Raw genomic sequence first — 22,347 nt, forward strand, 5'->3', positions numbered from 1 at the left:
CAAGTATAGGAGTTAAATATTTCTACACATATTTTGCAGGGACAGAATTTAGTCCACAGTACCTCCCCTCTCTGATCCTGGATTCACTCCTTGCCTCTGAGTAAATCTTCTCTGCTCTGGACCATTTTGTGGAGCCACAGTTTCAGGGTTCCAGGCCCTATAGAGCCACTATAGAGCAAATAAGCCTAAGACGCTGGACTTAACAGTCACAAACTCTTAGAATTATAAATAACCACAGCAGTTTCTGCACAGGAGTAAATAGCCTATGAAAAGACAATGTGCTAAAATAAGTAGCCCCCCAAAAACCTGTGAGGGGTAGGGAGGTTAATCACCATGCCACCTTCTCATATCCGAGTCACTGCAAATGATTCCTTTCCATCCTTAGGTGTGGCCGGTAAGAACTAGAGCACTTTGTTAAAAGCTAATAAGAGACACAATTTATGGAGCACCCACTGGGTATTATTTTACATTCATTATCCCTGCTCTTCACAAACAAATATGACCCTATTTCAAAATTAAGGAGATTGGGGCTCAGGGACTTGCCCACAATAAGTCCATGCTCTTTCCTCCACACCAGCAAATCAGATTAGAAGACGTTCTTGAAAAGTATTAAACCTTCCTTCCTTCCCTCCCTCCATTTATCCATCGCATTCTCAATGATGACTGTTAGTTTCTTAACCAGTTGCTGGCCTTCTCCCATCTCTCTGGCTAGTTGGAAGGAGTGAGGCTCTCCTGCAGTTGAGGGACGTTAACTTCCTGTCTGCTCACAGGGCTCCTTTTCAGGATCATGCATGTTTTGTGAGTTGTTCTCCATCATGTCTGGTTGGGGAGACTGCTGTTTTACAAGATACTGTGGAATCATCAAACTCCTGAAGAGTACCACATTCCGATCTGCATAATCTCTGCCAATTTGTCATCTCTACAGTGTGTAAGAGCTAGAAGGATCAAAAGCTTTGGAACAAGATAGTCCTAGGTTCAACTCTGAACACCAATATTTACTAGCTGGGCAGCCTTGGGCAAGATACCTAACCGTTTGAGTCCCCATTTCCTGGTCTATCAAACGGACTTGATGCTATGTATCTTGTAGTGATGTTGTGAGAAATGAATAAGACTACAAAGGCCCTAGCAAACATAATAGGCTCTCAACAAATCACAACTCCCTGCTGGGTGGCCCGGTACTTCACGTTCCTGCTGCCCAGGCTCCTATCGAAAGGCAAGCCTAGGTGACAGTTGGGGCAATGGAGCCTCTAAAGTGGCAAATCTTCATCTGGCCCTGCCCAGTAGGGCTGGCAGATGTCCAAGGGAATGGTGGGTACCTGGAGTGCCACGGTCAGCCTGTCTTTAAGGAACAGGCCAGCCAAGCCACTAGCAAAGTTGACCATTCTGCAAAGCCCATTTGTCTAGCACCTTTTTAGCTCAAAGAAAGAGATCACCTTGGACACAGCACAGCTTCTCAGGCAGAGTGAGCACTCATCTTTTGCTGAGGCCCCAAGATGCCACCATCTCCTGCTTCTGTGGTGATGCCAGGACAACCACATCTTCCATGTGACCAAAGGCCAGTTCAGTCAATGCTGCAGGGCTGGGAATACTACAACTTAAAAAAATAATTTGGTACAGGTTTTGTTTTTGATCCTGCAAGACCTATGTCTTTATGCCAGTGCCCACCTTCATGCCCTTTGGCAGCCAGCTCAGGGTATTAACTAGAGAGCCAACATGTAACCTAGCCTGTCCTCTCACTGGATAGGTACAGTGGGAATGTGCCCTCTGCTGATTGCCACGGATGCTGCCCATCTATCCTTCTAGAAGAATCTCTTGATTTTCCTACTCAGCCTTCATGCAAGGCTCAGAGACCAGTCCCCTCTGCAGTAGCTCATCATCTTGTTTCATGCTCCTCATGCGCTAGACCCTATGGCAGTGCTGAGGAAAAGTCACTACACCCTGCCCTCCAGGCGCTCACAGTCTGCTCAGGAAGGCAGGCAGACAAACAGCACCACACGATGTCTGCTATAGCAGGGATGACTCAGGACTCAGTGGGGCAGAAACCCATCTTGGAACATAGGTGGTAGTTTTTGAAGGATGACCTTGATGCTGCTCAAATTCAAAATAGATGACCTGTGAAACACGTCAAAACTAATTGACCCACTAGAATGTGGCAGCTCCTTGGCTGAGCACACTAAGCTGGTGAGTTACCCAAGAGAGAAGCCAGTCCCCTGCCTGGGTGCCCCAGAATCTAGCACAAGGGAGTAGTCCTTGCAACCAGATGTCACAGCTCAGAGAGACCCTCCTCAGGGCTTCCAAGGACAAGAGGGAACTGAAGCACAGGGGAAGAAGAGCGGTGAAGGCAGGGGCACTGAGCAAAGACCCAGTGCAATTAATTATAATAAAAGCACCTTTAAAGTGACAGATACTTTATATACATTATCTCATTTAAGCCCCAGACAGGTAAATATTAATATCACCATTATTTTAGTTGAGGAAATGAAGTCCAGAAAAGGGAAGTCAGTAGTCCAAGGTTGTACAGCTAATAATCCTGGAACTGGAGTATGATAGTCCACACAGCCTTGGAGAAGTGAGAGTCGGAGAACTCACCCAAACAGGCAATAGCAAATGACTCCGTAATTACTATGGCTTAACACTTAAAAGTTATTTTTCTCTCACACAAAGTCTGCTGCCTATCAGGGAGGTGGGTTGGGGATTCCACACAGAATGCTGCTGATTGCAAAGCCGAGGAAGAGGCTAGACCATCCCATAAGACTTTTCGCTGCCTCAGCCCAGAAGTGCTCACTTCCTCTCACATCTCATTGGCCAGATGTAGTCACATGACCCCACCCACTGGTAAGGAAGCTGGGAAAGAGAGTCTTCAGGGTTCCCAGGAAAGAAAGAATAGGGTATGGTGAGTACTGATAATGACTCCCACAGGGGCCTGACTGAAAGGATGAGTAAATGAGGAAAAAAAAGTCCTTCGAGGGAGTGACAGTAGATAATACTGAGTAAAAGGTGGGCCAGGAGGTAGCATTCACTCATTCGTCTCACAGGGGCTTTCAGAGCACTAGGTTCTGGGATTCAGGGATAAGAGTCAGGGTATCTCTCCTCAGTGAGCTAATGGTACCTGCACCAAAGTCTAACGGGGCCTCAGTGAGGGAATTTGGGGAAATCTCAAGGAAAAGATAACAATAAAATACTCACGTGATAGTCTGAGGAGAAAAAGATGGAGCTCTCAGTTGGCCAGGAGCCAAGATGCAAGGGATTCATGTGGTTCATCATCAGTAGTGCTCATGAGCCACCCACCTCTCGTCAAGGTTCAGGCACAGGACAGGGCACTCTTACAAAGATAGTCAAGTCAAGGCAGGGAAAAGTGAATACAGAGAGTTTTCCTTAAACCTTTGAAAAGATACTCAGTCTCCTTCATGGTAAAAGAAATGCAAATTAAAACTACCCTGAGATGGCATTTTATCACCTATCAGATTGGCAAAAATCCCAAACTCTGGCAGCATACTCTGTCATTGAGATTTTGAGGAAAAAGGAGCTCTCATACACTATTGAAGGGAGTTTATATTGATGAAGCCCTGTTGTTAAGTGCTGTCGAGTCAGTTTTGTCTCATAGCAACCCTGCTTATAACAGAGTGAAAGGCTGCCCAGGTTTGCACCATCCTCACAATCATTGCTGTTTGAGCCCATTATTGTAGCCACGGTGTCATCCATCTCATTGAGGGTCTTTCTCTTTCACTGACCCTCTGCTTTACCAAACATGATGTCCTTCTCCAGGGGCTGGTCCCTTCCTGGTAACATGTCCAAAGTACATAAGACTAAGTCTCGCCATCCTCATTTCTAAGCATTCTGGCTGTGCTTTTTCCAAGATGGATTTGTTCGTTCTTCTGGTAGTCCACGGTGTATTCAATATTCTTCGTCAACACCATAATTCAAAGGCATCAGTTCTTCTTTGGTCTTTCTTATTCATTGTCCAGCTTTTACATGCACATGAGGTGATTGACAATATCATGGCTTGGGTTAGGCACACCTTTGTCCTCAAAGTGACATCTTTGCTTTTTAACAGTTTAATGAGGTCTTTTGCAGCAAATGTGCCCAGTGCAATACATCATTTGATTTCTTGCCCGCTGCTCCCATGGGTATTGATTGGATCCAAGTAAAATGAAATCCTTGACAACTTCCATATTTTCTCCATTTATCATAATATTACTTATTAGTCTCATTGTAAAGATTTTTGTTTTATGTTGAGGTGTAATCCATACTGAAGGCTGTGGTCTTTGATCTTCATCAGTAAGTGCTTTAAGTCCTCTTCACTTTTGGCAAGCAAGGTTGCATCATTTTGCACATCACAGGTTGTTAACGAGTCCTCTTTCAATCCTGATGCCACGTCCTTCATACAGTCCAACTTCTCGATTATTTGCTCAGCATATAGATTGAATAAGTATGGGGGAAGGATTCAATCCTGATGTACACTTTTTCTGATTTTCAACCATACAATAAAAATATAGTATCCCCTTATTCTGTTCGAATGGCTGCCTCTTGGTCTATGTACAGATTCCTCATGAGCACAATCAAGAGTTCTGGAATTCCCATTCTTCACAGATACAATCCCTAACAATGTGGAAGTTGTCGACTTTATTAAAATGAAACACTCTTTCATCTAGATATCCTATTTGTAGGGATTTATAAAAAAAAAAAAAATTTTTTTTTATCCTACAGATATACTTGCACACTTATGAAATGGTGTGTGTACAAGATTATTCATTGTGCCATTGTTAATAAAGACTGGAGACAACTGAAATGTCGATATTAGAGACTGGTTAAGTAAATTACAGTTTATTCATACAATACAAATGACTTAAAAATCTCACTGGCTTATGCGACAAAACTTTTTTGTTTACAGTTCAGGTCCATTATGCATAGGCTGCAGCTCTGTTCTATGCCATCCTCACTGTGAGACCCAGGCTGATGGGTCAGCCCCTACTTTGCTGGTTTCATGGCAGAGGAACCGGGACATTGAAAACCATGAACTGGCTGTTAAAGCTTCCACATAGGTGTAAACCAAACAGTATTTTTGCCCACATTTCTCTGACCAAGCGACTCCCATGACCAGTACTGAGTTCTGCAGGGAAGAATGTGTACCCTGCAGGGAAGGGTACCACAAGTCATCAGGCTTGTTGACAATAGGACAGGGATGTATAGTCCTCCCACAGGGAGGGGAAGCAACTAATTACGGACAAAAATAAAAGTTTCCATTAAGAAATTAGTAACGGTGATTACTCATGGGATGGGATTGTGGAAACTGGGTAGATGGGAGATAGGAATAGCTTTTCATTAAGAATATGTGTGTGTTATCTACTCAAGTAAATAATTGTTAGGCCAAGCAGCTACATGTCTTCTATTTCTGTAACATGAGCAGAGCATTTGGTACATAGAATCCATAACTATGTTCCTGATATCTTATTGATAGCAGTTCCTAAAAATTCTTGCTCAAAAGTGTGCCAGTAACTCATAGAGCAGCACAAAGGCAGTTCTCTGTGCTCCATTCAATGATGCAGAGCTGCTGGGGGCGGGGGGGCAAACAGGAAGTCTATATCTAGCTTGATACAGTGACCCAAATGACTCAGTGGGGAGCATCCCAGCCACACAGACCTTCACTGAATGTGGGTAATAGGGACTCAGGATGGAGATAACAAACCTAGGGACGCTGATAGTCAGGTAAGCAGCAGGTGAAATAAAACCCATGGGAAACCAGAGTTTAGTAACAGAAAAGCAAGACCAAGTATGAGATCTGGGGCAAGAACTGAAAAATGAGCTTTAAGGTTGGTTGCTAAGAAGAAGGGGCATGAATCAGGAAGTGGGATGGATGAACTGAGGAGCAGTCCAAGACCAAAGACAAGAACAGTGACAGAGCCAAAGTCCCGGGTTTCCATGCTGTTAGCTGAGGGAGCAGGTGGTCTAAGGACTAAGAGTTGCTGGCCAGGGCCACACGGGTAGCATAGACCATGGACCACCCCCTCAGCAAGGGCTGAGCTGCAACAGCACTGTGACTGGGTTTTCTGAATGTGATCCTGTTGTTCAGGCTGATATTACCAGGAGTTTATAATTCCTGGGGCAACCTCCTAGGAAAGAGTCCTATCTTAGGCTGGGTTCTCTAGAGAGGCAAAGCCAGTGAAGCATATGTAGAGAGAGAGATTTATCTCAAGGAAATGGCTCACATGGTTGTAAGGGCTGGCAAGTCCCAGGTCCATGGGTCAGGCTGGAGGCTAATCCTGACTCACATAGCTGCAGGGGCTAACATACCCAAGATCAGCCTGCCAGATAGCAGGCTGCTGGCTCACAGATTGCAGAGACCAAAGAATCCGAAGATTCCCAGGCAACAGGGCAGAATGCTGGCTCAAGTCTGAAGAACCAGAGGTCAGATGATGATGAGCTGAATGCAGGATCCAGAACGAGAAAAGTCAGCAAGCCTTGCCAGGATATCCATACACGTTGGATGCAGGCCATACTCCCAAGGAAACTCCCCTTAGAACTGATTGGTTGATCACATCAGCTCACATCGTGGAGGTGATTACATTGTATCACAAAAGAGAGAATAAATACATCATTACATAACTACCAAACCACTGAGAAACACAGCTCAGCCAAGGTGACACACAATCTTACCCATCACAGGTCCCAAAGCCCACCAGGGAGCAACAGGAACTGCTTGAGGGGTTAAAAACAATCATCTGTGCACGTAACTACTTTACTTGCTGATGCTTTGGAGATGACTATAGTGGCCTTAAGAAGTTTCTGGGTGGCACAAACCATTAAGTGCTTGACTACTAACTGGAAGATTGGTGGTTTGAACCCACCCAGAGGTACCTCTGAAGAAAGGCCTGGTGATCTGCTCCCAAAAGTTCACATCTTTGAAAACCCTGTGGAGCACAGTTGTACTCTACACACACATGGGGTCACCGTGGGTCAGAATCAACTTAATGGAAACTGGGTTTTTTTTTTTTTTTTTGGTGTGATGGTGGCCTTAATGGTCTTTTCATGGAAATGGAAGATTTCCATGGGACTGTGTACATCATTGCTCACTCTCTCCATGATTCCCAACCTCCTCTGTCTTCTAGTATCACTTCAACCCTTCACAGTCCGTCCTGGTGATGGAAGGTGACGACATTGGGAACATCAACCGCGCTCTCCAGAAGGTCTCCTACATCAACTCCAGGCAGTTCCCGACAGCGGGTGTGCGGCGCCTGAAAGTCTCTTCGAAAGTCCAGTGAGTGGTCACCCTGGGGTCCAACCAAGACAATAGGGATGGTTCCTTGAAGATATTCCCTCGCAAAATAGACTTCCCTTTTTTCTGCTGTCATTAGTTTTTCTACCTTCCCTGTGAGGACACCTCAGTGGGTCTGTGTTTTTATTTTGTTTTCTTCTTAAGGAAAATGTTCTATTATTTTGCCAACTCAAATCCAACTTTCTTTATTTTATACTGTATCTGTGCTAATGCCTAGAAGGTATTGTTTCCTGTAAAATTCCAGAGAGCTGGGTTTTAAGTGGTCTGATTTAAGGTACAGGGTCTGGTGCTTAACAAACATTTATTAAATTGAATTAAACTAACCAACCCAGCTTTTTAGAGCTCCTAAATCCAGCAGATATGCAAGAGAAAGTGAGGCTATGGTTCTTGCCCTCAGAGAGCAGAGCTAAATGAAGGAGATGAGACTACTGCAGAAGCTTTTGGATAACTCACTTGCTGGCCTGTCATATCATTTCACAGCCACAGCATGTACCTGGGAGGGCAGCTAGGCAAGGGATCCCAGAGGAACTCCTGGGAGGTGGAAGCAGCATCTCCAGGTACCTGGAACCAGGTGAACAATTTCTAAAGGGAGGAATAAGGATGGGGAAGATGAGCTTTTTGCCTGCCACTTTGCTGGCACCTGGGAGAAGGTAATGATAATGCCCACAGGTGGTCATTACATTCAGTAGTTCTAGAGCAATGGAGAAGGGGCACCCACCTCCACATCAGCTCCACACTGGAGTGAAGAAGAGGGTCTCAGGCTGGCCAGTCTCCAGCTCTGGGACCAGGCTTCTGTAAACTGGCCAGAAAAGTGTAGTGTTCTGGGTTGATGTGGCAGAGACCCAGAGGAGACTGGGAGCAGGAGCCCACCACAACCCCAGCAATCTCACCCACCCCATAGAAGGGGATAGAGTGGCTCAGTATAGGGTCCAACTAGACTAGCCTTCCCTCAGGAATTTTCCCAAGGGACACGAAAGGATGACTGCCACCATCTGGAGCCTACCCAGGATTCCCAGAGCTTCACCTGGACCCTGGGATTCCCCACCTTAGCCTAGGTCTTTGGACTACAGGAGCAGCAGACAGTGCCAATGGCACCCACACCCTAATGCGGTCTGATGAGAGACAGTCAGATCCTAGGGACATTTACTGAGCTCAAACTATGATCCAGGCCCTGACTCATCTTCTGTATATCATTTGCCTTTAATCCTTACTATTATAAGCTGGGAACCCTGGTGGTGCAGTGGTTAAGAACTACAGCTGCTAACCAAAGGTTCGGCGACTCAAATCCGCCAGGCACTCCTTAGAAACCCCATGGGGCAGTTCTACTCTGTCCTTTAGGGTTGCTATAAGACAGAATAGACTTGACAGCAAAGGTTATTATAAGATAGAAGGAGCCCTGGTGGCGCAAATGGTTTAGCACTCAGCTGCTAACTGAAAGGTGGGCAGTTGGAACCCACCCAGACAGGCCTGGTGATCTGTTTCTGAAAGGTCACAGTCTCGAAAACCCTATAGAGCAGTTTTACTCTGCACACATGAGGTCTCCATGAGTTGGAATCCACACGATGGCAACTAAAACTAACAACAATTATAAGATAAGCAGTATCTGAGTAGTGCAAATGGTTAACGCACTCAGCTGCTAATCAAAAGGTGGGAGTTTTCGAGTTCCCTCCGGAGGTGCCTCAGAAGAAAGGCCTGATGATCTACTTCCGAAAAATCAGCCGTTGAAAACCCCATTAGAGCAGAATTCTACTCCGACACGCATGGGATCAGTATGAGTTGGAATCGACTCCACAGCAACAGTTTTTGTGTTGTTTTTTTAATCAGGAAAGGAGTGTGATTACAATCACCCCCTGGCCCACACCTGGGAGGGGCACACTTGTGTGAGATCCTCGTAGACACAGACACACTGAGGAAGGAGAGTCTTGCCGTGGGGTCTCAGTTAGTAAGATGGCTGTAGTCAGCCAGTGAGACAACAATTCGCTTACCAAAGACTAACGTGCAAGCCATCGCTACCTAATTAACGTTGCCATTGGTTACTTGTTTAAAGGATAATTAAAGGTTTAGCACTTACTTGTTGCTCATATAGAAAATTCCCGTCTCTCCCAAGAGCCAATCTTTTTAAGTCCCTAGATTACTAGTAGTTTTGACTAGAAAGGCGGCTTTGAATTTGAATGTCTGCTGACATCCTTGGAGACTCTTAGGCAGTCAGGATGCCCCATTAATGAGTAGAGGTGGCAATTCTGTGACCTCAGCTGTATGACGGAGGGTTTCACTGCTGGCTGTTCCTGCTGTGATGGAAGCTGTTTTCCCAGGTGCTTTGGAGAAGATGTGTGCATTAGCATCCCCGACCTGGACGCCTATGTGATGGTTCTGCAGGCCATCGAACCCCGCATCACCCTCCAGGGCACAGATCACTTCTGGAGGCCTGCCACCCAGTTTGCAAGTGCGAGAGGGGTGATCCTCTTCCCAGACATCAAGATCGTGAGCACGTTTGCCAAACCCGAGGCCCCCAGGGACTTGAAAACCACAGGTACAGGTTATCAATGGGGCTGTGGGCCTTAACTTCCTACAGTCTTGTAAAATCATACTTTGGGACAGTAGCATTATTCACCATAGCAGGGTAATTTAATAATAGCAGAAAAAAAAACTCTGGAAACAACCCAAATGGCCCACAGGAGAGGAATGGCTTAGCAAATTAGGACACAGCCATGTAAGTGCTATGATGTTGGAGGGAAGGTGCTGAGCTAAATGATAAGCGCAGAAAGCTAGGTGCCAAACGACATAGTATCCACACATAGAGTGATCTCAACTGTGTGAAGGAAAAAGAATGCCTAGATATATGCCTAATGCAAACAGTGATACTCTGAGAATCGTGACAACAGCCAATCTGTCTCTGCCACCCTCCACTTTCCCTGCAGCTGTAAAAAATGTTCTATAATGACCAGGTATTATTTTGATAATCAGAAGAAAAGCTAAAGAAGCCCAACCAAAGGGGGAAAATATATATATATATATATATATCTGTATCTCAACTTATATACCGTAAAAGGTATGTGTCATTTCAGCAATATTACTCGAACCTCCCAGGAAACTTTTAAGTTCTTTCCCAGAGTTTCATTACTGGGAGGGCTGTTCAGTGAAAGTAATGAACTATCTGCCAGAGAGAAACACTTAGTTGCACTGAAACCCATAATATATGCTGGTAGGGGAGAAAAAGAAATGATGGAAGGTAAGGAAAGAAGGGGAGGGAGGAAAAACCTTTCTTTTGTCACTCAGAGGGAAATAACCTGTTTGAGAACTGTCCTTTGTGGCCTTTTCCAAGAAAATACTTTCCCTCTTCCCTTCCAAAAGCTGCTGCTAATGACGTGCTGGGCCCGAGTCCTTGAAGGGCTGCTTCTGTAATTATCCCAATTACCCACTGCCGTAAACCACCCTGGTCCCTAGTGAATAGGGTGCCTGGCAAGGCGGCCCTTCTCAGCTCAAAAATAGATGGTGTTTTACCACCTGTCCAGGCAGGATGGGTTCCTACATACACGCCAAAGTGCATTAGGTCTGTGATCTTCCCTCTTCCCCTGTCCTCATTTGTAACTAAAGTCAGAGCGTTAAAGGAAGGGCCTCCAACCTCAGTGGTTGTGAGTGGTAACAGACCGCATGTGGATTCACTCCACCTGACTCCAGCACACAGACAGCACAGGGAAAACCAATGATCTGAGCCCACATTTCACTCTCCCTTTGTGAGAGGTGCTTGCAGGGCACAGAGCCAAGCGCCCTGCAGCTATTATTAGTTCTTTAAATTTTACTCTCATTGTTGTTAGAATCATCATTATTATGGGTGTCTTAAACAAGCAGCCTGATGGCATTTGCCATGAGGCTTCGGTGACCTGCCCTGCATCCTCTCCTGCCCCTCCTGTCTCATTCTTTATGCTTTCAGTACACCCTTTGATTGCCTGCACACCCCACTCCTGTTCACAGCTCTGTGCTGGCACACACCTTTGCTCGTGCTGTACCTTGGCCTGGAAGGTCCCTCTCCCTCCCCCTCCTCTTCAGTGCTGACAAATATCTCCTCCTTTAGGACCTCCTCCTCCTGAAGGCTTCCTGGCTACTGCCTGTCCCCCAGGCAGGTGAGGTCTCCTGCTGTGTGCTCCTTCCCTCTAACACAGAACATGTTCTAGTCCTGGTGGTTTACTTGAGCCAGACTAGGAGCTCCCTAAGGGCTCAACCATGGCTGATTCGCCTCTGAGCCCCTGGGCCCAGCACAGTCCCTTCAACACAGTGGGAATCAAGGAAACTGCAGATGCAAGATAATGGCCATCATGCAAGCACAGAAGAACAGTGAAAAAACTACAGCAATGACACGAGACATGAACTCCCAGTCAGCCACCATGCGGCCAGAAACAAGCATGCTTAACCTGACCTGATAAGAAGGTGGCCAAAAAAACTCAAAAACTATGAGCGGGCCATTTGAAATGGAGATATACATACACTCTTGTCAGTGATAGGCCTTGCCTCAAGTATGTATTATTCTGGTTTTAGATTTTGCTAATAATAGCACAAAGTCATTGAAATTAGCAAGCACTTAAAAATTAAGCATACAGAACATTGTTTAAAATACATGTCTACTGAGAGCAAGGGTAGCAAAGTGTTTAAGAGCTCAGGCTGCTAACCAAAAGGTCAGCAGTTCAAATCCACCTGCCCTGGCACTGGTTCCTGGCCCACCCTGTCGGCCCTAGTATGTGCCACAAACAACCCATCCCAGCCCTTCCCCTTCAGCTAGACCTGCCCTGCTGCACCATAGCTCAGTGACTGGCCCTGCCCATTGGACAAAGAGGTGAATAGTATTGGAACTACAGACAAGCAAAAAACGCACAACCTGCCTGCTCAGAGATAACCAAATTAAAAAAAAAAAAAAAAAGGACAAAACAAACTACAATCAAGAAATGAAGAAAATAACTACTGAATGCCCTGAAGACAGCAGACAATATCAAAACATTAAAAAAAAAAAAAAGACAAGATAGTTCCAATAGGTGTGCAAAATAAAACACCAGATGACTTTCCAGTAGAAGAAAAGGCACTAGAACTACCTGACAGGGAATTCAAATCTCTAATATTCAGAGCTATTCAAGAGTTGAAGCAAAAAGCAGACAAAAATGCGGAAAAAAGACAAATTCATGGAAAATACAGAAAAAATGGAAGAATTCAGGAAAATAATACTGGAACAAAATGCCAAAATAAATTCACAACTAGAAATCATACAAAAACAGCAATTAGAAATCCAAAAGATAAACAAGATTTCAGAAATGAACAGTGTCATAGAAGGGCTGAGGAACAGGTTTGAAATGATGCAAGACAGGATCAGTGAAATTGAAGACAAACACTTGGATACAACTCTGAGGAAAAATCAGAAAAAACAAAGAAAATGAGGAAACCCTGAGAATTATGTGGGATACAATCAAAAGCAAAAATTTACGAGTAATCGGAGTTCCACAACAGGGAGAGAAAACAGAAAACACAGAGAGGATCATTGAAGAATTGCTGACAGAAAACTTCCCTACTATCATGAACGATGAAAATCTGACCATCCTAGAAGCTCAATAAACTCCATATAGGATAGACCCCAAAAGAAAAACACCAAGGCATATCAAAATCACACTCGCTAAAACCAAAGAAAAAATCCTGAGAGCAGCTCAAGAAAAATGAAAAGTCACATACAGAGGAGAAACAGTAAGACTAAGCTCTGATTATTCAGCAGAAACCATGCAGGAAGAAGGCAATGAGATGACATATATAAAATCTTGAAAGAAAACAATTGCCAACTACGAATAATATATCCTGCAAAACTTTCATTCAGATATGATGATGAAATTAGGACATTTCCAGATAAACAGAAATCAAGGGACTATGTAAAGACCAAGGGACTATGTAAAGACCAAACCAAACCTACAAGAATTATTAAAGGGAGTCCTTCAATCTGAGAACAAACATCAGACCACAGCGTGAATCTAGGACACAAGATTATACCAGCCAGATAGCAACATAGGAAATGAACTCTCAGGGACTATCCAAATCCAAAAGAATTGCAACAGGGAACCAGAGAGGTTAATCTGTAAATGACAATGTCAGAACAATAAAAGAAGGAATAAACGCTATACGTATAGAACCTTCTAATGGAGAGGAAGGCAAGGCGATACCAAGTAATAGACAGGTTCAAACCTAGGAAAATAAGGGTAAATTTCAAGGTAACCACAGAGAACATTAACAAACTTACTCCTCAAAATAAAGAAGAAAAACAAAGTCTTAATAAAAACAAAAGAAATCCACAAACAAAGGAACTCAGCACAGGACAATGAAAAGAACAAAGAAAATGTTAGCACCACAAAAAAAAAGCACTACAAAATGAGAGCAATAAACTCACACCTATCAATAATTACACGGAATGTAAATGGCCTAAATGCACCCATAAAGAGGCACAGAGTGATAGAATGGATTTTTTAAAAATGGGATCCATCAATATGCTGTCTACAAGAGACACACTTTAGAAACAAAGACATAAATTTATTAAAAATCAAAGGATAGAAAAAAGCATATCAAGCAAATAACTACCCAAAAAGAGCAGGAGTGGCAATACTAATCTTAGATAAGATATTTTAAAACAAAATCCACCATAAAAGACAAAGAAGGGCACTATATAATGATTAAAGGGACAACCATTCATGAAGACTTAAGCATAATAGAGAGTTATGCACCCAATGACAGGGCTCCAAAATAAACTCTTACAGCACTGAAAAGAGATACTGACAGTTCCACAATAATAGTAGGAAACTTCAACACACTACTCTTGGTAAAGAACAAAACACCTAAAAAGAAACTCAGCAAAGATACTGAAGAGCTAAAGAGCACAATCAGCCAACTTGACCTCAGAGACATATATAGAACACTCCACCCAACAGCTGCAAAGTACACATTCTTTTCTAATGCACATGGAACGTTCTCCAGAATAGACCACATCTTAGGCCACAGAGCAACCCTCAACAAATTCCAAAACACTGAGATAATACAAAGTATCTTCTCTGACCACAATGCCATCAAAGTAGAAATTAACAACAGGAAGAATAAGGAAAAAAAAATGATTACATGGAAACTGAATAGCACCCTGCTTAAAAACCACTGGGTAATAGAAGAAATCAGAGATGGAATCAAAAAATTCCTAGAAATCAAACAAGAATGAAAACACATCATACCAAACAAAACCTTTGAGACATAGCAAAGGCAGTCCTCAGAGATCAATTTATAGAAATATGCACACAACAAGAAAAGAAGGGACAAAATCAGAACATTAGCTACACAACTTGAACAATTAGAGAACAGCAAAAGAAGCCCACCGCCACTAGAAGAAAGGAAATATAAAGATCAGAGCAGAAATAAATGAAATAGGAAATAGAAAAACAATAGAAAGAATCAACAAGACCAAAAGTTGGTCTTTGAAAAGATCAACAAAATCGACAAACCACCAGCCAAACTGACAAAAGAAAAATAGGAAAGGATGCAAATAACCCAAATAAGAAATGGGGTACATTGCAACAGATTCAACTGAAATAAAAAGGATCATGGCAGAGTATTATGAAAAACTATACTCCAACAAATTTGAAAACATAGAGGAAATGAACAAATTTCTAGAAACATACTACCTACTCAAACTAAGACAAAATGATGTTGAAAATCTGAACAGACTCATAACAAGAGAAGAGATTGAAAAGGTAATAAAAAAAAAATTTTTTAAAACTCCCAACAACAACAAAAAAGCCTCGGCCCAGCTGGCTTTAGTAGAGAATTCTACCAAACATTCAGAGAAGGGCTTACACTGGTACTACTCAAGTTATTTCAGAACACAGGAAAGGAAGCAATACTTCTGAATTCATTCTATGAAGGCAGCATAATCCTGATACCAAAACCAGGCAAAGACATCACAAAAAAGAAAATTACAGACCAATACCTCTCATGAATATAGATGCAAAAATTCTCAACAAAATTCTTGCCAATAGAATTTAGCATTGTATCAATTTAGCATACCACCAAGTAGGATTCATACTAGGTATACAAGGATCATTCAACATTAGAAAATTAATCAACACAATCCACCACATAAATAAAAAGAATCATATGATCATCTCAATCGATGCAGAAAAGGCATTTGACAAAGTCCAACATACTTTCCTGGTAAAAACTCCCAATAAAATAGGTATAGAATGAAAATTTCTTGACGTAATAAAGGGCATATATGCAAAACCAATGGCCAACATCATTCTTAATGGAGAGAGGCTGAAAACATTCACCTTCAGAACAGGAACAAGATAAGGATGCCCTTTATCACCACTCCTATTTAACATTGTGTTGAAAGTCCTAGCTCGAGCAATAAGGCAAGAAACAGAAATAAAGGACATCCAAGTTGGTAATAAAGATGTTAAACTCTCTCTATTTGCTGATGATATGATACTATACATAGAAAACCCAAAAGACTCCACAAGAAAACTACTTGAACTAACAGAAAGATTCAGCAGATTAGCAGGATACAAGATAAACATACAAAAATCAGTTGGATTCCTATACACCAATAAAGAGAATGATGAACTCAGGAAAACAATACCATTTATAATAGCCCCTAAAAAAATAAAATACTTGGGAATAAACCTAACCAGGGATGTAAAAGACCTCTACAATGAAAACTGCAAAACACTACTGCAAGAAACCAAAAGAGATCTACATAAATGGAAAAACATACCATGCTCATGGATAGACTCAACATTGTGAAAGTGACAAGTCTACCCAAAGCAATTTACAAATACAATGCAATACCAATCAAACACGAACAACATCCTTTAAAGAAATGGAAAAACTTACCATTAACTTCATACAGAAAGAGAAGAAGCCCTGGATAACTAAAGCACTACTGAAGAAGAATAAAGTAGGAGGACTTGCACTACCTGACCTCAGAACCTACTATACAGCTATGGTAGTCAAAACAAGCTAGTACTGGTAAATGACAGATACATTGACCAATGGAACAGAATTGAGAACCCAGATGTAAATCCATCCACCTACGGTCACCTGATCTTCAACAAGGGCCCAAAGTCCATCAAATGGGGAAAAGGCAGTCTTTGTAACCAATGGTACTGGCAAAACTGGATGTCCATCTGCAAAAAATATGAAACAGGACCTATACCTCAAACCATATACAAAAACTAACTCAAAATGGATCAAAGACCTAAATATAAAGCCAAAAACCATGAAGTTCATAGAAGAAAACAAAGGTCAACACTAGAGGCCCTAATACATGGCATTAACAGGATACAAACCACAACCAAGGACACACAAGCTCCAGAGGATAAGCTAGATAACTGGGACCTTCTAAAAATTAAACAAGTATGCTCATCGAAAGACTTCACCAAAAGAATAAAAAGAGAACCTACAAACTAGGGAAAATTTTTTGGCTATTACAAATCAGACAAAGGTCTAATCTCTAAAATCTACAAGAAAATCCAACACCTCTACAACAAAAAGACAAATCACACAATTAAAAAATGGGCAAAGGAAATGAACAGACACTTCACCAAAGACGACATTCAAGTGGCCAACAGACATGATTTCTAGCCATTAGAGAAATGCAAATCAAAATGGAAATGAGACACCATCTCACCCTGGCATTACTGGCATGAATCAATAAAACAGGAAATAACAAATGTTGGAGAGGCCACAGGGAGATCTGAATTCGTATGCACTGCTGGCGGGAATGCAAAATGATACAACCACTTTGGAAAATGATATGGCGCTTCCTTAGAAAGCGAGAAATAGAACTACCATATGATCCAGCAATCCCTCTCCTAGGAATATATCTGAGAGAAATAAAAGTCATAACACAGATAGCCACATGCACACCCATGTTCAATGCAGCATTGTTCACCACAGCAAAAAGATGGAAACAACCTAGATGCCCATCAACGGACGAGTGGATAAACAAACTGTGGTACATACAATGGAGTATTATGCAAAGACAAAGAACAACGATGACTCTGAAACATCTCCTAACATGGATGAATCTGGAAGGCATTATGCTTAGTGAAATAAGTCAATCACAAAACAACAAATAATGTATGAGGCCACTACTGTAAAAAGTCATGAAAAGGTTTACATACAAAAAGAAACAATCTTTGATGGTTACGAGGAAGGGGAGGGGTAGGGATAGAAAAACACCTAATAGACAATAGATAAATGGAATCATTGGTGAAGGGGAAGCCAGCACAACCTGTACAAGGCAAGGTCATGGAAGCTCCATAGACACATCCAAACTCCCTGAGGGACCGAATTGCTGGGCTGAGGGCTGTGGGGACCATGGTCTAAGGGAACATCTAGCTCAATTAGCATAACATAGTTTATAAAGACTATGTTCTACATTCTACTTTGGTGTGTAGCATCTGGGGTCTTAAAAGCCTGTGAGTGGCCATCTAGGATACTCCACTGGTCTTACCCCTTCAAGAGCAAGGAAGAATGAAGAAAACTAAAGATACAATGGAAAGATTTGTCCAAAGGACTAATGGACCACTTCTATGATGGCCTCCACCAGACTGAGTCCAGTAAAACTAGATGGTGCCCAGCTACCACCACTGACTGCTTTGACAGGGATCACAATAGAGGGTCCTGGACAGAGCTGGAGAAAATTGTAGAACAAAATTCTAACTCAAAAAGAAAGACCAGACTTGCTGGCCTGACAGAGACTGGAGAGATCCTGAGAATATGGCCCCCAGACACCCTTTCAACCCAGCTGAGGTTCACCCTTCAGCCAAAGATTGAACAGGCCCATGGAACAAGACTAAAGGGGTGCACCAGTCCTGGGGCAGGGGCTGGAAGGCAGAAGGGAACAGGAAAGCTGGTAATAGGGAACCCAGGGTTGAGAAGGGAGAGTGTTGACATGTCGTGGGGTTGTCAACCAATGTCACAGAACAATGTGTGTATTGTTTGTTCTGTAAACCTTCATCTAAAGTACAATAAAAAAAAATTTTAAAAAGCAAAGATGTCACTTTGATGAATAAGGTGTGCCTGACCCACACCATGGTATTTTCGATCGCCTCATACACATGTGAAAGCTGGACGATGAAGCAGGAAGACAGAAAAAGAACTGATGCATTTGGATTATGATGTTGGCGAAGAATACTGAATAGACCATGGACTGCCAGAAGAATGAACAAATCTGTCTTGGAAGAAGTACAGCCAGAATGCTCCTTAGAAACGAGGGTGGTGAGACTTTGACTCGTTTACTTTGGATATGTTAACAGGAAGGACCAACCTCTGGAGGATTATCATGCTTGGTAAAGCAGATGGTCAGCGAAAAAGAGGAAGACCCTCAACCAGATGGATTGACACAGTGGCTGCAACAATGGGCTCAAACATAGCAACGATTGTGAGGATGGGGCAGGACTGGGCAGTGTTTTGTTCTGTTGTACACAGGGTCTCTAGGAGTCAACAGCACCTAACAATAGCAGACATTTAGAAAGGACTTTAAAGATAGATGAATGTCCTCATTTGAGAGGTGAAAAAAATCAAGGTCCAGAGAGGCTTGAGACTGTATTTCAACCATTATAAAACACACATCATTTTTTCACATATAGACATCTCTGAAAACAGAACGTTTCTTTTAACTGACAGGATCTCACAATGACTGTTGGTTGGCCAGGCAGCAGTTAGATGTGGTTGACCCATATGCATGAACTTGGTCGTTACTGGACAACTGTATGAACTTGACGGCGTGACTAGACAAATTTAACTTCACATTTCAGTCAATAAACCAATTAAGGATTGTTTGAGTAAAGCATGAATCCTGATTGTGGTCCAAAAACTTGTGTTAATACCTTTTGGTAAGATATAGAATGTATAACCGTTAAAACTCATATAACGGATGTCAGTGGCTTGGAAGAAAATCCTGGATTTAAGAGTGAAGCATTCGTTTAAGAAAAGTTGCAACACCAATGCCAGGATGGCACAGGAGATAATAATGTTTGGGAAAATACGTACATCACCTATTTTTGGTCAAAAATTGATTCAAAGGAGCTAGTTCTGACCCTCTCATATTTTTGTTTTTATATATGTATAACATTGATATATGAAAAATCTGTCTAAATAAGTCTAAAAGAGCTTTAAAACATATAAAATAAAAAAATTCTAAGTGATAAGGAAAAATATATATTCAAAATTATTCTCATCTTTAATACCTTTTAATTTCCATTTTCATAAATGTTTTATAACCTCCAAAATATTTTAGTCCATGTATATACTCTATAAACAAATATATCAAAAGCCTGGGTTCACAAATCTTCCAATAAAGAGGTACAAGGTCAAAGACATTTGAAGACTTCTGGCCCGGAGGTTAAGAGTTTCCAAAGCGGAGTCAGAAGAACATGGGTGCTATCCTGCTTTTTTATTTACTACTATGTGACCTTGGGCATTTCACCCCTTTAACCTTCTATTTCCTCACTGGTGAAGTGGGGTTATAATACTACCCATTTTAAAGTTTCTTGGAGTCCCTGGGTTGTGCAAACAGTTAACGCGCTTGGCTGCGAAATTAAAGATTAGAGGTTCGCGTCCACCCAGAGGCACCTTGAAAGAAAGGCCTGACGACCTACCTCCAAAAAGTCAGTCATTGAAAGCCCTGTGGAGCACAGTTCTACTCTGACACACATGAAGTCACCACGAGTCAGATTTGACTCTGGTTTTAACATCTGCTGGGATCGTGTTTGCCTTGACACATAGCAAGCACTCCATAAATACAAAGCACTTTTATTTTAAGGTGGGATTTTAATTCAGGACTACCAAACTCTGTTCAGCATTCAAACGCTCTGATATTCCATCGTGGCATTTGGAGCCTCAAAATCAGACAAGGACAACTAGACTGACCAACTCGCTAATGTGCACTCTGGGTAACATATTTCCTTCTAAAAAAAAGTTTCCTTAATTATTTAAATATATTACCAATCCAGCTCCATTTGAGCAATATGTATTAACAGCTGCTCCATGGCAGCCCCTGGATCTAACACTGAGGACTGAGTCATAATAAGATGGTGCTTCTGCCCTTGAGGACCTCAGAGTCAGGTGGGAGGGATACATACATACATACACACACACACACACCATGATCACATGGAGAAAGCCACAGGGACATGGTGGAAGAGCATTTATCTCTGCCCCCCAAATAACACCTATTGCTTATTAGGCAACTTCTATTTGCCAGACACTGTTTTCAATCCTCTCAAGACCCTTGCCCTCTTTATGAGTGAGGAAACTGAGTGGTAGATAATTTCTCTAACACTATACAGCTTCTCATAGCAGAAGCTAGCTTTTCAGTCACAGCTGTTTGACTACAGTATTCATACCCTTCCCACTAATTCATACCACCCAACCTCAGGGGCTGCCTGGACATACTCTCAGCCCATAGTAACATCAATGATGAACATTTAGGCACTACAGCCAAGCAGTGGAGCCAAGCAGAATCACCCTGCCTAACCCAGGGTATAACAGAGAGGATGGTGCTGAGAAAGAGCTGGTGTCTGAGCTCTCGCTCATGCCCATGTTTCCCACATGTCTGTCGTCCCACAGCCCCCAAATCCACGGTCTTAGAAGAAATGCTTCACAACTTAGATTTCTGTGATATTTTGGTACTTGGAGGGGACCTGGACCCAAGACATGAGTGCTTGGAGCTCAACCACAGTGAGCTCCACCAGCAACACCTGGATGCCACCAACTCCACTGCCGGCTACTCCATCTATGGTAAGTCCATGCTTGGTGCCCCAATGGCCTCTTTTCAGAATGGCTTTTTCCAAGGGGTGATGAATATGATGGCAGCCCTATCACCCATGGAGATGCACTGAGAAGGCCCAGGAATCAGCTTCAAATTCTTGACCTCAGAACATAAATTTCTAGACCTTCTTTTGGTGAGTTGCTCCAAGATCCTTAGTACCTGTCCCCTATCCCATCTCTTGGGGAAATCTGTAGAACTAGGTGGGTGCCTTCTCTCACAGTGTTTGACCTCAGTAAACGTTATAGCAATGTTTGGCACACTGAGGCCGAACATTCCAGTCAGAGCTCAGTCTATGTAGGAATGTCATGCATGGATCACTTTAATTTACTCCTTGGAATTTCTGCTTCTGCACATTGTCTGCCTATCAACAAGCTGTTACCGATGATGTATTTAGGAGGTACACAAGCCCCAGCCTGGCTCCCCTGGCTCCTCTTCCTTCTCCTCTACCTCCTGATAACAGGTGTGGGCTCCATGAGTCGCTACGAGCAGGTGTTGCACCATGTCCGCTACCGCAACTGGCATCCGGCTTCTCTAGAGACCCGGCGGTTCCGGATCAAGTGCTCCGAACTCAATGGGCGCTACACCAGCAATGAGTTCAACCTGGAGGTGAGCGAGTCCTGCTTTTGTCAGGGAAGCCCAGGTTCGCCCATTCACGCACTCAGTCATTCAGGAGGGCTGCTGCAACTGGCCTGCCTGCCACTCCTGGTCAACAGCACCTCTACCTGATCTTCCCAGGTCAGTGTCCTCCATGAGGTCGGAGTCTCAGACAAGGAGCATGTCAACCACCTTATCGTGCAGCCTCCCTTCCTCCAGTCTGTCCATCACCCCGAGCCTCGGAGCAGCATCCGGCACAGTTCAGGTAGGGTACCTGGGAGGAATGACCTTGGGACAACAGGTGGCTATTGTGACTCAAGAAGATCCACTAAACAGACAGTTATGGTGCAGCAGCCATGGGTGCCCAGTGCCAAGGGAGGGAACTCAGGGATAGAGAAAATGTAGGTCCTGCCTCTGAAGCACTCAGCCTCGGTAGAGCCAGGCAAATAAGGAAGAAATTACACACAACGTATAATAACAGAGTTGTACAAAGGGCTGGGGCAAAATCTTACTAGGCCTTTCAGGCCTAATTCAAGCCACATCCTGTATGAAGTTTTCCCTAAACCCCTTACACACACTTACACATAGATGTGCACGTCATATTGTAAAGCCCCTGCCCATAGTTCTGTTTGACCCCTTG

General features: G+C 43.0%; 1 protein-coding gene across 1 annotated transcript in view; it reads left to right on the plus strand.

Annotated features, from left to right (window-relative positions):
* CLSTN2 (calsyntenin 2) overlaps positions 1-22,347 on the plus strand; it is a 433,412-nt gene that overhangs the window by 408,031 nt on the left and 3,034 nt on the right. The window contains exons 11-15 of the mRNA XM_064275381.1: positions 7,107-7,255; positions 9,586-9,803; positions 20,912-21,082; positions 21,574-21,719; positions 21,849-21,972. Coding sequence (XP_064131451.1) covers positions 7,107-7,255; positions 9,586-9,803; positions 20,912-21,082; positions 21,574-21,719; positions 21,849-21,972 — 808 coding nt within the window. The remainder of the gene's footprint in view (positions 1-7,106; positions 7,256-9,585; positions 9,804-20,911; positions 21,083-21,573; positions 21,720-21,848; positions 21,973-22,347) is intronic.

Source organism: Loxodonta africana, chromosome 23, assembly GCF_030014295.1.
Source record: "Loxodonta africana isolate mLoxAfr1 chromosome 23, mLoxAfr1.hap2, whole genome shotgun sequence".
Classification (NCBI taxonomy): Eukaryota; Metazoa; Chordata; class Mammalia; order Proboscidea; family Elephantidae; genus Loxodonta; species Loxodonta africana.